The sequence below is a fragment of the Lutra lutra genome, chromosome 3, assembly GCF_902655055.1.
Source record: "Lutra lutra chromosome 3, mLutLut1.2, whole genome shotgun sequence".
Classification (NCBI taxonomy): Eukaryota; Metazoa; Chordata; class Mammalia; order Carnivora; family Mustelidae; genus Lutra; species Lutra lutra.
The window spans coordinates 26,605,672-26,620,747 of NC_062280.1; the positions used below are offsets into that span (position 1 = coordinate 26,605,672).

Sequence of the window (15,076 nt, forward strand, 5' to 3'; positions counted from 1 at the left end):
ACTTCGTCTGCAAACCCAAACACAGCTCCACAGGGAGGTCAGCACCGGGCCTGTTCAGAGGAGCTCATGCTCCAGACACGGGGAGCCTCCCCAGTGCTCTGCACATCTCACGCTGTCCTAATTAGAAGCCGAGTTGCCCTGGCATCCCATGAGCTTCGGACTGCCTCGTCCTTGACACCCAGGGGGATGGCATAAAACAGGCAAGAGAATCCAGCTCTTCTGCCTCTGGGCGACCAATGACTCTGACCCGTGCTGACCCGTGCTGTTTGCCTGGGGCTCCTGCCCTCCTCCTGAGAGTGGAATGTGACCCTGACCCTCACCTGGTCAGCCACACTCCAGTCCAGATGAAAGTGAAGGAGAGTTCTGTCAGAGCCCGCCGGAGTCGCTGATCCCAGATTCTCTGCTCTGGCATGCTAGACCCTGATCCTTTTCTTCTGCACCGCCCACCCCATCCAGGCATCAGTCTGCTTTACTTCAAAACTGTAAACCCTTAAGGTGGAGAGACCAGAAAAAAAAAAAAGAGAGAGAGAGAGAGAAAGAAATGTGTAAAGCAAATGAAGGGAGAAGCAGCTTGGGAACCTCTGTGAAGGACTCTGAGGCTTGTGTAAAGAGAATTCAGTGCAAAGGTCCTGAGGTCTGAACCCAAGAAGCTCAGGGAAGACAGAAAGCAGGGACAGAGGGGGTGCTGAGTCAGGAACTTTGACCTTCTCCCCCCACCCCCGCCCATAGAATGATTTCGAAAAGGTTCTAAAGAAAGTGAGAGCAGCTGTTTTGCCCCTGGCCACCATCTGCTGATAATAAATATTTCATTAACCTCAAGCATTTGAGAAGGGGCTCTGAAGTCATATGAGAAGCTGAAGCAGTTTTCACTCAACAGGTAGGACAATTCCACCCCTAGTCCCTCCTGGGGTCATAAGACCCAGTCACTTGTCTTCTCTTTCAACCCATCTGCAGCTCCCAGGAGACTCAAGATCTGGGAGCACCAGGCCCCCTGCCTGGGGCCCGCGGGTACAAAGTGTCGGGGGGTGCTAAGGCTGCTTACCCAGAGTTTCCAGAGCTTCCTGTGAGGCCTCCCTACCAACAAGACTTTGGAAGGCCCAAAACTACCGTGCACACTGCTGATACCCGCAGCTGCAGTGAGTGGCTCCACAGGTCTCCCCACAAACAGGCTGTGTGTCAGAGGTTGCTGGCATAAGGCTGAAGCCCTAAAGAGAGTGAAAAGATAAAAATCTCCAATAGGGATGCCGGGGTTGGGGGGGCACCATTGGTTGAGAATCCGACTCTTGGTTTCAGGTCCTGATCTCAGGGTCTTGAGATCGAGCCCAGTGTTGAGTTCCACATTCAGCGGCGAGTCAGCTCTGCCCGCCGGTCCCCTGCTCTCTCTGATAAGTAAATTATTTTTTAAAAATCTCCGGTAAACAGCAACCAAAGGTCTCAAAAAACAGACCCCAAAGGCTGTTTGATGCCACCCCCTTGACTAAGGACTTCTCACCTGATTCCCCACTGAGAACGGGTCTGCCTGCTGAGTCCCTGGCTTCCAGACTTTTCTCTTGCTAAGGAAGCCTCCCAGTGACAGAGCAGGTGGAGCCAAGATCCTCTCCCTCTCCATCTTTTCCCCCTCCGTTCTTCCTCTATTATGTTTTTCCCTTTCTCTCTTCCTACATTCCCTCCCTCCCTTTTTCCTTCCTCCCCTCCCGCCAGACACCCTAGCTCTTCCTCACACCTGGCTCATCCGGTCTAAACACGGTTCCGTAGATGCCAGAGTTTTCCTCAGCATTTCACCATGGAGGTCCATGACTTCCTTCAACGCCAGAGGCCCCGCTTGCCTCAGTGTGAAGGAAGAAAAGCCCCAACCGGGTGCCCCTTTTCTGGCCCTGCTGCCCACTGTGCCCCTGCCCTCCCTGCCCTCTGTCCTCAGGGCTGAACGAGAGCCCCACGTCATCACATCTCATGCATGCGCCCAGTGCTTCCCGGCTTGAAGACTGCCCTGACAAAAACCCTGGGAAGCAGTCAGCAGGACGGGACCCAGTCCTCGGTCTCTGCTCTGCTCACACTCGTTCCCGCTCACCTCACCCCCTCTCCTGTCTACACCTGTGTCCCCAGACTCCTACACGTACTGCTCCTTCCCATTTCTGTGGAGGTGTGAGAGGCACCTTGAGCTCCACGTGGTCACAACCAAGCACCTGGTTGTCCCATCTGACTTCCCCACCCGCAGCCTCCACTCAGATCCTGGACACTCCATCTTTCCCACTGCTCCAGCCAAAATCCTGACGTCACTCTTGGCTCTCTCATCCCCTACCTCCAAGCCATCAGAAACTCCTATTGGTTCTACATTCAAAACACATCCATCTCCCACCACTCCGAGCCAAGGATATTAAGGGGCAGGCACTAGCACGTCCCAGCACAGTCTGGGGTCTAGCGAGCCAGGGTGGGTCAGTCTCCCATCGGGCATAGGAATCTCTCCACTCAGTGTTTCCACCTACCTCTGGACCGTTGCCTCCCACCAAGTCTGTCCCTATCACAACAGCCAACGTTATCCCCTTACTGTGTAAATCAGACCATGTCACCCCTCCCTCAACACCCTGCAGTGGCTCCCACTTGACCTAGACTATAAGATAGTCATTCAGTGCTCTGTTAGGCCCCATAGGACACCCCAGCCACTCTGGCCTCTTTGCTGTTCCCCGAATCCCCCAGTCACCCTGGCTGATCCGTCTACCTGGAATGTTTTCCCCCAGATACCCACATGCCTCCTTCCCTCCCCTCCTCCAAATCTGTCTAAACCTCAGCTCCTCCATGAGGCCTGCTCTGACCAATCTAAATAGCAAGCGTGCTCCCCTGCCCATGCTCTCCTTTTCTTTCTCCTACACACGTTTATCTTCCAGTTTACTTATTATGTTTGCTGCTTCCTCCCCCACTAGAATAAAAGGAGGAGAGGATCACTACCTACTCGGCCCAGTGATGATGTATCAAAGTGCTCAGAACAGCTCCTGGCATGCAGGAGATGCTCAATAAATATTTTCTGAGTGATGAATTGTTGTTTCCCAAGTTCACAGGGCTCTGAATGGTGGAAATGAGGCTGGAAATCCCTGTCTCCAGACTCACAAACTCTCAACATTTTGTAGCTATTTAAGTTCACAAAGGTGGGGCTCATCATCTCTCCAGAGGAAGCAGACAATAAGTACATACATTTATGTCAGGTGATGCTCTGGGCTTAGAAGGAATACCAGGTGAATGAAGGGACAGAGGGAGGGGGCGGGGGTCTGTTTTAAAAAGGGTTGTCAGGGAAGCTTTTCTGATAAAATGACTTCGAGCAGAGACCTGGATAGAGTGAGGGAGTTACCCACACAGGTAAGTGGAGGAAGAACATTCTAAGCAGATGGACAGAAAGTGCAAAGGCCCTGAGGCAGGAGCATGCTTGGTGGATCTGAGGACCCAAGGGAAGGCCCATATGGCTGAAGGAAAAACAATTTCACCTGATGTGCTGACTTTAAAATCGGAGCCTGGTGTGACCGCCCTAAAATGGAAACCACCCAAAAGTCCACCAACAGTAGGATGCGTGAGCAAAATGGATACTCTACAGAACACGGAGAATCACAAGTTAAGCGACACACAAGCAACCTGGATGGATCTTGCACAGTTTGAGGTCATTGAGTACAGCTGAAAAGCAGGCAAAACTAAAATACATGTTCAAGGTGCACACGTAGATGGTAAAGCTTTAAAGAAAAGCCAGGAAATGACTATCACAAAAATCTAGATAGAATCTAGGGTGGGGGATACAGGGCTAGCCATAGTAATCTCCTGGCCCAGACGGTAGCTATAAGAATATTCATTTTATAGTTGTTATTTATACTGTAGCTATTTTTATATGTTTTTAGTTTCTTCTGTTTTAATTTTTTTTTTATTTGACAGAGAGAGATCACAATTAGGCAGAGAGAGAGGAGGAAGCAGACTCCCTGCCGAGCAGAGAGCCCGATGCAGGACTCGATCCCAATACCCTGAGATCATGACCTGAGCTGAAGGCAGAGGCTTTAACCCACTGAGCCACCCAGGCGCCCACGTTTTTAGTTTCTGATATCACATATACAGACGTGGATTTTTTTTAAGTTAAGGAAATAAATAATAAGTGAGAGAATTCAGTAAACTCTTAGGGGGTTATTTTAGATACACATTGCGACGCCAAAATTATTCCCTAAAAAGGGCCCCCAAAGAACACAGTGCACAGTACATAAGAGCCACCAACAAATATGTATCAACCAGACTAAAAAAGACTTCAATTGCTAACAAAATAAATTTATTTTACCCAGCACTGAAGCAGAATTTACTCCAAACAAAGGTGAAGAGATAAGATCAAGATATCTAGAGAATAAAAAGTTCCAGGAAACCTAGATCACAGGCTGTGTAAGAGAAAGAAATTTCATCTTCTCAGGAACTTGCAGTGTCACTAAGACTGACTCATGCAATTCATGAAAGGGGAAGAGGGACACTGGAGGTTGCCTGGAAAGAAAATCTTTAAGAGTCATCCCTCTATGCGCCCTGAGTGGCTGACTTCTTGGTAAAGCATTCACCTCCTACCCATTGGACCGGAGGCCCCGTTCTGGGAACTGTGCCCTTGACCCCTGCCTCTCTCCCCTCTGGCTTTCGAGAAGGTTAAGCATCCAGGCTTTAGCGATAGGTTCTTTGAGTTGGGAGCTGATTCCTGCAGTAGGAATCCTTTGTGCCTCTGCAGGCGTTTCCTAGTAATCCTGGTCCGGCCCAGGGCTCCCGGCTCCGAGCTTTGTACCTGCAGATTCTACAGGAAGTCGTGGCCCAGCTGTGTCAGCTCGGGGAGCCCGGCAGCACACTATGGGGAAAGTCAGGCCATCTGGGCCGGCCCGAGAGAGCTCACTGACACGAACTCTTCAGCCAACGTATCTTTAAGCCCTTCCAAGGGTGGAAGACAATTTATTCAGGCCGGAGGTCATGTGAGTCCACACTGTGAAATGAAAAACTCCACACATGTAAAGGATTATTGTTCCTCTCGAGCGGGTGCTGATTGCCTCCCGAGTGTCTTTAACCCCCCACCCTTCTTTCCCACGGGCACCTGCTTTCCCACGGGCAGCCCGAACACAAGAACATGGGCCCAGGGCTCTCGACCCAGGTTCTAACGATGCTGCAAACACAGTTTCTAGCACACACCACGTTAGCATCTAGTTGCACATCTCCCTGCGTATGAGGCAGTCTCTGCTTTTTCTACGGTGACGAAATAGAATAGGACTTGAATCCCAGCTCAGCCAAGCACGCCTCTGAGCAAGTCACTGAAGCTCTTGTGCCTCAGTTTCTTCAACCGTCAAGTGGGGATTGCAGACAGCTCCGCTTCACCGTTCCCACGTGCGCACACTTACCCACTTACTAAACTCTGTCTGTCATCCCAGATCGATGCTGGTGCTACTTCAGCATTCAAGGGGCATGTTGCCGGCTGGGCTCCGCGGCATGATGCCCTGCTTGCTTGGCTCAGTTCTCATAGTGCAGACAAGTGTCCTTTCCGTAATGTATCTGGTGCCAAGTTTTTTGCATTTCTGTGCTTTTTATTGGTGATTCCGCTGTTTGGAATGGCCCCCAAGCATAGTGCTGAAAGTCCTCACACCCGTGGGTTAGATAAGCTCCATCCAGGCAGCAGTGAGAGGGCTGCTGGCCCTGAGTTCAATGCTAGCGAGTTGAAATATACAGAATAAGGTGTTGTGGAGGGGAGGTCGTGGAGGAGAGCAGGGAGCTAAGGCGATGTGGACGCTCGTCACGTGGCTCACTCAGGTGGCTTAAGAGAGAGCCACGATTAAAAACTCAGCCACGGTTGTAATTCTCTCCCTTTCTTCTTTGGCTTTTCAACAACTGGACTGTCGTGGTGCTTATCGGTTACTGACGGCCACTAAAAATCAGAGATTGGCGTGAGTATAAATGAGAGCATTAGACCTGTATTTCCCCGAAAGTCTTCAAAGGGACCCTTGTGAACAGGCTTTAGAGTGTGACATTTGCGTGCCACTTCCTTCACGTTGCATCGAAGGCTCTTCCAGATCTCTGAGGTCTGTCCCTGTGGGACACCATACGGCAGTGGACTCTGGGGCCGGAGGATGGGACATCGCTCTGCTCAAAGGCTGACTGCAGCTGTGCTTCCAGAATCATGACATTTCAAGGGCCACAACTCATGCTCAGGGGAATTTTTATATGACAGGGCATGCTTTTAGCACGGATGGAAGAAAGCCATGCTATAAAAGTGAAATAAAAACCAATGCTCTGAGCTCGAACGTTTTCCCGAAAGTACCCTGTAGTGGGTTGAAGAGCGTCCCCCCAAAAGATCTGTCCAAGTCCCAACCCCCGGTTCCTGTGAAATGTGACTTCATTCAGAAATAGGGGTTTTGCGGCTGGATTTACGAAGAACCCTAAATCCAATGACTGGTATCTTTACAAGAGCAAAGAGAGGGGTGTTTGAGACAGGAGGAGAGGCACATGGAGGGAAACAGAGGCAAAGACTGGAAGTGGGCAGCCAGAAGCCAAGGACACCAGCAGCCACCAGAAGCTGGAACCTGCTAGAAGCAATTCTCCCTAGAGCCCTTCCAGCTTCCAGAAGTGTGAATGAACATATTTCTGTTTATTTAAGCTACCAGATTCGTGGTATTTTGCTGTGCCAGCCCTAGGAAACGAACGATACACACCCCATGTGTTTCTATCCATTAGTCACATAAAACCTTGAGCCCATTTTACAGACAAATGATCGACCACCTAGCCATTCCAGAACAATCCAAAACAATCCATTGGTCCTCAGTGCACATTGGTTCCTTGTGGTTTTGATCACTATTTACTTTAGGAATACAGGCAGGGCAGGGCAGAATGGCAAGCAGAATGTCAAACCTTCCAAGATAATTGAAAAGATGAGTCTTAGACGACTCTGTCCTAAAATCGGAAGGGAAGAAAACAGAGACTGATCAAAACCTCTGGCTTTCTTCAGCCCTAAAGCCTGGTGTGAAGGTCAGGTCTTACGTCCTTTTTCCAGACCTGTTCTAAGATTCCTGGCAATAGAGATGACCTCATCTATTTGCTGGTGAAACAGCCATGAGCAGCTAGGAGTTGGACAAGTGCTTGTGCTTCATATGCCCTGGGCCCTCAGGTTCCTTCCCTGAACCACAAACAGTCTCACTGGCCCTGGAGACCACATCAAACAATTTCAGTGGACACAAGCCCACAGGAGGAGGAGAATTTGCATCAAGCCTGGAACAGCCCTGCAAGATCCTACATCAAAGTCTGATCCCCCAGGGCGCCTGGGTGGCTCAGTCGGTTGAGTCCGACTCTTCATTTCAGCTCAGGTCATGGGTCATGAGATGGAGCCCAGCACTGAGGTCCGAGCTCAGCGAGGAGTCTGCTTGAGGCATCTTTCCCTCCCTCCCCCTCTGCCTCTCAAGTTACTCTTGGAAAACATTTGGTAGTTTTCTGAATTTTTTTAACAATGCAAGGCATGGATTTGGAAGTCTGACAGACATGGATTCAAATTCTGGCTCTCCGACTTACCAACTGTGATTCTTTAAACTCTCTAAGTCTTGGGTTCCTCCTTTATCAAATAGTGGTAAGTAACACCCATTTCATTCAGTGCTAGGGATGACTAACAATAGAAGGTATGCAAGGAAACCTCACTCAAGCAATAAGCTATACCCAGGATGCACCATTTCTAGAAAGTTAAGAAAGAAGGTAGATGCAGTCAGGAGAAATACAGGGGGAGGTTCAATTCCATCGCTGCTTTCTTAACACACACACACTGCTGGGCGCGTGTGTGTGTTGACTCTATTAGTCTTCACAGCATTTTGTCTTAAATACATTTTTTAGAAAATTTACACATGGAAATTAACAAGTGAACAGCATTATCATCATTACCAATCAAAAAGGAGCTATTCCGTTCTTACAGGAGGAGTCAGGGGAGCTGGATTTAGGGCCTCCAATCTAGACCAGAACCTCCAATCAAGCTAGGGTTGCAGCCCCCCTTAGAAGAGTCATAACCACAAGAGACCCGAGGGGTAAACAGAAAGGAAAGAGATGCCATTACTGCTTGGGGAGACTTTCTAAGGCTCCATCACAAAGGAAGGAGCTGAAATGGGCCTGGAGAACAGAGAAAAGCTTAAGAAGTCGGGAAAAAAAATAAGATGTCTATCTAACAAATATGGCATTGGCAACCACACCAGGGGGGAGACCAGCATGACGGGACCGATCACAGGCAGAAAACGGAGAATCAGACAAGCCAGGGAAAGAGGAAGTGTGAAAGCAAGCACGGACGGTCAGCACAGAGGTATGGCTCACACACCAAGGAAAGAACATCAGATTTCTATCTCTTGTGACTTGCAAGAGAGCAATTTTCATGTCATCAGGCAGGGGCCAGAAACCAGATTTCAGCGGCACCAGGGTGGGGTGGTCAGTTGAGCCTTCGACTCTTGATTTCAGTTCCTGTTGTGATCTCGGGGTCCTAGGATCAAGCCCCGAATCTGGCTCCCTGTTCATCAGGACTTCCAAGTGCATCCATGCCTTGCATTGTAAGGAGCCACTAACCTCCTTGGGATTCTGTCTTTCTCTCTCCCTCTGCTCCTCTCCCACCCGAAAATAAATAAATATTTTTAAAATTTTTAAAAAGAAAGAGAGAAACCAGATTTCATAGTGAATGGGTGGTTAGGAAGAAAGTGGGGCGTGGGGGGGACAGTTGACAACTCCTTCAAGACCTTTATGCCCGACACAAAAGAAAGCAAAGGGTGGTAATTGAAGGGCTGGGCAGTATCAGGATGAATTTTCAGGCATTACTAGAAAAAGGAGAAATTCTTTTTCTAGAAAAAGGGGAAACAAAGAACTAGAAGAACAGAGAAAAACACAGACACAAACCAGACAAGGCACAGGCATTTCCCTTCAGGTATAAAGTCAAAAAAGCCAAAAAAAAGAACGAGGTCAAAACATAAAAGGCAAGATCAGATTGGCAAAGGAGATGAGACTCAGAGTTGCTTTTCATGAACTCCCGAGAATCCCTGGTGCATTTTGGAAGAGGCCTGCAGGTGACCATGTAAACAAATGACACTTGTCATTCCCCAACCACACCTCTTCCCAGAACTGCTCCCTTGCGGCCTGAAACAAAACTTGAAAACCATTATCTCATCATAAACGATTTAGTTAGGGAGAGAGCATATATACAAAACCCTTTTTTATAAATATTTAAAAAAAGACATAAAGAAGTTCTCCATAAAATAAAAATTAAGACCATCTGGCCCCATGATTTCAACACATCAAGGTTTCAAACCGGCCACTGGTCTGGCAGCTTGTCAAAAAGTTAAATGAAGGATTCCTGTATGACCCAGCATCCCACTTCAAGGACATACCCAAGGTCACTGAAAACTTACATCCCCACAAAAACTGGTACGCAGACGATCACAGCCCCAAAGTGGAAACAACCCAAATGTCCATCCCTTGGTGAAGAGGTAAATAACATGTCAAGAAGCCAAACATAAAAAGGGTATTCAGCCTTAAAAAGGAATGAAGTGTTAATAAATGCTACAATGCAGACGAAACTCAAAAACACGATTTGGAGTGAAAGAAGCCACGTGCCAAGGCCACAGAGCGTAAGATTCCATTTATAAGCAACTTGCAGAAGAGGCAAATCGAGGAAGACAGACAGCAGATCTGTGGGTGCAGGGATGGGGTGGGCCAAGGAAGGGGGAGTGGCGAGTGATTGCTAAGGGGTGTGGCATTTCTTTGGGGCTTGATGGAAATGTTCTCTCTCAGGGGAGATGATTGCACAACTTTCTGAATATATGAAAAACCACAGAACTTCCCACTTTAAAAATAAATAAACAAACAAAAAAGATTTCAAACTAGACCTCATGATGACTTGAGTAAGGAAGAAGATACAGTTACCCATACACACACCTATCACTGCTCCACACTTCCACAAACGAGCCGCTCTTCCCAAAAGGGGTTGCACTGAAATGATGCCAGGATTGACACTAAGCCAAAAAGACCAGTCCACTCATATCCGCATGCTCAGAAGAATAACAATGATAATTAACACTAACTAGAATTTATTGGTTGTTTGCTATGGGTCAGACACTCTGCTAAACACTTTACTTGGATTAGCTCATTTCATTTCTCACCACAACCCTTTGAGGTACACACTGCTGTCCTCCCCATTTTACAGATGAGGAAATTAAGGCAGAAATAAGTTTCATAATTTATGCCCAGTCACCCAGTTGGGATTTTCACCCCAGGCAATCTGACTCATGAACACTAGGGCTATTCTGGCCCCAAGTGACTCCGTCTTCTTAAAATCACTTGCAAAATTCACTGCCTTCCAATGCAAACCAGGGCAGGTGAAGATTTTTAAATAACCAAAACTATTAACTCGAATAGCAATCTGGGATTGAAAATTGCAAAGACCCAAGACACTGAGATGAGGTACTGTATTCTCGTTACAGTGAATACTGACAAGCAAGCATGAAATTCCAGATGGTTACTTACTTCATTGTAGACTGAGGGTGGTTGACTAGCTGTCTCCCTGTCCATATTATCCTAATATCTAGGTTTCTTGCTGAAACCATCAGCAAGAGCGCACAAAAGTTTGTGCATCGTGTGTACAGTTGTTTCTGTATATAAAGCAGACATGACATATATATTTACATACATGTGCGCTCACTAAACAGTGAGGGGCGGATGGTGAATTCTAAATCCTAAGTCATGGGAGTGAGAGATGAATGAGCTCAGAGTCATCAAAGAGAGCTGCTGCGGGGGGGCGGGGGGGGGGGAGTGCTTGAGAACCAGCATTTAGCTGGTTGGGGGGAAGGCAGGAAGGAAGGATAAAGGTCATTCCTTGAGGCAAGCTTGGGGGAAATAAGAAGGTTGAATTGTCCCTAGAACAGCAAGGATGCCTGTCTGATTAAATCAAGGAGTGCACAGTATTTAATATACTGGAAAATGAGAGTGGACAGGCAGTAAGGGGTTACGTAAGACCTCATAAGTTAAGGGAAGTGTTTGGACTTGACCGAGTAAGAAAAGGTAAATCATGCTTTTGCAAACTTAGGAAAGCTTTATCATGTTAGCTGCAGGTTTCATAAGAAACTACCCCCTAGGCGTGACCTAATGGAACCCTCATTTCATCACGGCGAAGGTACAAAAATAATTGCTTAAAATGACAGCCCAGAACAAAACTGTGTCGCATGGCCCCTTCCACTGAGCCACTAAGCGCACTCACTGCCAGCCTGGGTTCCATTTCCTCACACTTCCTAACCGAACCTGTAATGAGTCAACATCCTAGTGAACAGGCTGTCCCTACAGAAAATAAGCATTTTTTTTTAATGTGAAAAATATTACCTGGGCTCAGTCACTTATAATTGTCTTTCTTTGATAATAAAACTGAAGGCACCGTACCCACCTTTTCTCCTGGACAAACTAGAAACGCACAGTCGCCTTTACAGTGAAATACGCCTATTAAATACAAGGTCTCCGCAGATCCTCCAGACGGACCCCGACGCCAACTTCTCTCCCGCGCTTCCCTTGGCGCTTCCCGCGGGCGTCCATCTGGGTCTCCCGCACCTCTGGAGGTTTGCGCTCGCGGACAAAAATCCTACCCAAGGGACAGGATCTCCAGGCGGAGGCCGAGGGACTGAGTGGGCGCCTCGGTGTGACCGTGAAGCGAGGCCCCCTCCCCGGCTTGGACGGGCACACGGGTACCCGGCTCCGCGCCGCCGGCCGCGGCCACCGAAGTCCAGATCGCCGCCCGGGACGCGCACCCACCTGACCAGGGGCTCCTTCTCCGGCGCGGCGGGCTCCTCCAGGCACCTGCACGGGCAGCAGCAGCACACGGTCCTCAGCCAGTCCCGCGGCCCCATGGGGAGCGAGGTGCCCCGCGGCGCCGGCACACTGGGACACGGCCGCGGCGGCGAGCGAGCGCGGCTGGGGCGCGGCCACCCGGCCGGCGTTCAGGTGCGGGGACAGTGGCGGCCCGGGCGTCGCGGGCCGGTCCGTGCGCATCACGCCGTGGCCGGGGACGCGGGCGAGGCCGGGACGCCTGCCGGGCCCGGGGTCTGCGCGGCCGCGCGCTTTCCTCCACTTGGGTTTTGTTTGGGGCGCTGTTTGGTTGGGGCTTCCCCCCTCCCTTTCTTTTAATTCCCCGGGTGCCAGTTGGGACGCATGCGTCCCCGAGACGCTCCGCTGCTGCCCTCTCAGGAGGAAGCGGGGACTCCAGGCAGCCCGCACCTCCGACGGGCGCCCGGGGCTGGGGGAAGGAGGGGGCTTGCCCTGGAGTCACAGGGCAGGAGGCTGGGCTGACTCGATTCATACGTTTTATTGGCTTCACTCCCCAAGGAAATAAAAGGTCCTCCTTCCTACTCCCGTGTCTTCAAAGCAGAGTGGAGGGCACGTTTTTTACCAGGTCAGCCCCACACGGAGTAAAAGCTAGCAGAAGAGCGTGGATTGACACGTTACTGAAGTGGTTGGTTTGGTTTTGTTTGGTTTTGTTTTTAAGTAATCCCACACCCAGCATCAGGCTCCAACTCGAATCAAGATCAGGAGCCCCACGCTCCACGCACTGAGCCAGCCAGACGCCCCCTGAAGCGAGTTTTTTTAAAGTACTGCATTCACCGTAATTTTTCCAGTTGTTTTCAAGCTCACCAGCCCCTAAAACACAGAACAGGCAACGCCTATCATTAGTTTCTTGCAATTTTCCAGAGCTCTTTATGTGCTTATTTATAAACGTATGTATGCTTGTACGAACTTGTAAATACGTGTACTTCCGTCCCCCTCCTTTTTTTTTTTTTTTTTTTGAAACCCAGTCGGTAGCATACCTCTCACATTTGCGTCCTGGCTTGTTCCACTCAGTAGATCATGGAGACCTACAGCAATATGTGGATATCTTCCTCTGCCATTTTAAAGGTTATTATACGGTCATACCGATTCCCATGTTATTCAAGCAGACCCCTATCTACTGACATTTCAGTTCATTCTGGCCTTTTTTCATTAAAATAATGCGCCAGTGAGCATCCTTGAACTACATGTTTGGACATGTGTATCTATCGAGTAAATGCTTGGCAGCTCAATGCTGGGTCTTGGTAAGGCCTTTTTAAACATTTTAATAGATCTTGCCACATTGCTCTCCAAGGAGGCAATTCCAATTTGCACTCTGACGGGCAACGTGCGAAAGTATCTATTTCCCTACACTCCTGCCAATCAAGTCACCATCTAATTTTTCATCTTTGCCAATCTAATTTATTCAACAAATACTTAATCAGCATCTGTTGTGTGCCAGACTTGTACTAGGCACTGGGGAAACCGCAGTGAACAAAAGAAACAAAAATCCCTATTCTCTTGGAGCAAGCATTCTAGGAGGAGAGTTAGGCAAAACAAGTGTGTTCTTTAATGTGTTAGAAGGTAATGCATGGGGGCTCCTAGAGGGCTCAGTCGTTAAGCATCTGCCTTAGGTTCAGGTCATGATCCCAGATTCCTGGGATCAAGCCCGACACAGGGCTCCTTGCTCAGCGGGAAGCCTGCTTCTCCCTCTCCCAATCCGCCTGCTTGTGTTCCCTCTCTCGCTGTGTCTCTCTCTGTCAAATGAATAAATAAAATCTTACCAAAAAAAAAAAAAAAAAAAAAGAAGGTAATGCATGCTATGGGGATAAATAAGGCAGGGAAGGAGATAAGAAATGCCAGGGAGGGGGATGTGTGTGTGTGTGTGTGTGTGTGTGTGTACACGTGCTGGGGAGAAGGATGCTGCCTGCAGTTTTAAATGGGGTGGTCTCAGAAAGCCTCCTAATATGGTGACATTTAAGCCAAGACTTGAAGGAGATGAGCAAGCTAGCTATGATATCACAGGGAAGAGCATTTCAGGGAGGGTGGGGCTGGGCTACATCCCGGAGGAGAGAGAATAAACTATAGGATTCAGGAGAAAGAGAATTCTAGGGGCCCTGGAGACGTGTAGGCCAGGAGGAAGAGTAATAGGAAATGTTGGAATATGGGACTTTGTAGGATTTTGCTTCAACTTAATCTCCGAGTTGGAGGTGTTTGGGTAGAGGGAGTGCTAAGGTCTACCTAGATGACAGTGGGATCCCTTAGCTGCCACCTTGAGAAGAAACTGGGTACCAAGGGCTGTTCAGGGAGATGCACATGGAAGCCATTCTAATGATCCAGGTGACAGACCAGGGAGGTCTCAGTAGAGGTGGCATGGACTCTGAATGGAATTTGAAGGTAGAGCCAACGAAATTTGAAAAAGGATTGGAAACAGAGTGTGAAAAAAGAAAGGAGTGACTCTAAGGTTTCCAGTTGACAAGCTACAAAAGTTGACTTGCCATTGACTGAGATAGAGAAGAACACGGTGGGGAGCAGGTTTGCAGGAGTGAGGAGGAAGAGCTAGAATTTACTTTCAGAAGCGTCAATTCTCATGAGCAGTGTGTTATTATTTTTAATGTGTTGCTACCCATAAGTGTGTCCTGTCCTGGCTACATTATGAAGCTGAAGGAACTTATCAAATGCATGTTCATTGACAGGCTGGCTACAGAAGGATAAAAAGAGTAACAGGAGGTTTCCTTTGACCTTGACTAAGGTCTGGATGGAAAGTCCACATTACAGAGTAGCTGTTGTTGCCAGGCAGCATGGGGCTGTGGTATCAAGCCCAACACCATGTCATTTATCACCTGCGACTATGACAGCATGGAGGCCGAATGCTGTTCTTGACGGCAAACTTCCGACTGGCTGGAAAATCCCTTTGGGAGAATGCACTAGGTTCTAACATTGGATTTTGAATGGGAGTCAGTCCACTTAGGTTCAAAGAGAAAGTGGGTAGAGAAGGCTGCCAAATGTGAACTCAGCCAGCAAGAAGATGCTGTCTAGGTTCTAGCAACTACTATTAACTACTGGAGTGGGATTTATTGAGTAGATAAATTAGAGAAGGCTTTCAGCTCTTGGAAAATACAGGTGCTCTGCCCCATTCCTACATGTCACTCAATTCTTCTGAACCTCAATTTTCTAATCTTTGACATGGATATTGAATCTGGCCCTCCCTAACCAGACACTGTTGTGAGATTCGAGTAAGATAGTT

General features: G+C 48.6%; 1 protein-coding gene across 2 annotated transcripts in view; it reads right to left on the minus strand.

Annotated features, from left to right (window-relative positions):
* The window catches only part of MREG (melanoregulin), a 58,481-nt gene extending 46,158 nt beyond the window's left edge, over nt 1-12,323 (minus strand). Inside the window, exon 1 of one of the 2 annotated variants that reach the window (XM_047721000.1) lies at nt 11,782-12,323. In XM_047721000.1, coding sequence (XP_047576956.1) covers nt 11,782-12,018 — 237 coding nt within the window. In that variant the 5' untranslated portion in view covers nt 12,019-12,323. The remainder of the gene's footprint in view (nt 1-11,781) is intronic. The other variant, XM_047720999.1, reaches the window with a different exon arrangement.
* Nucleotides 12,324-15,076: the final 2,753 nt, after the last annotated feature.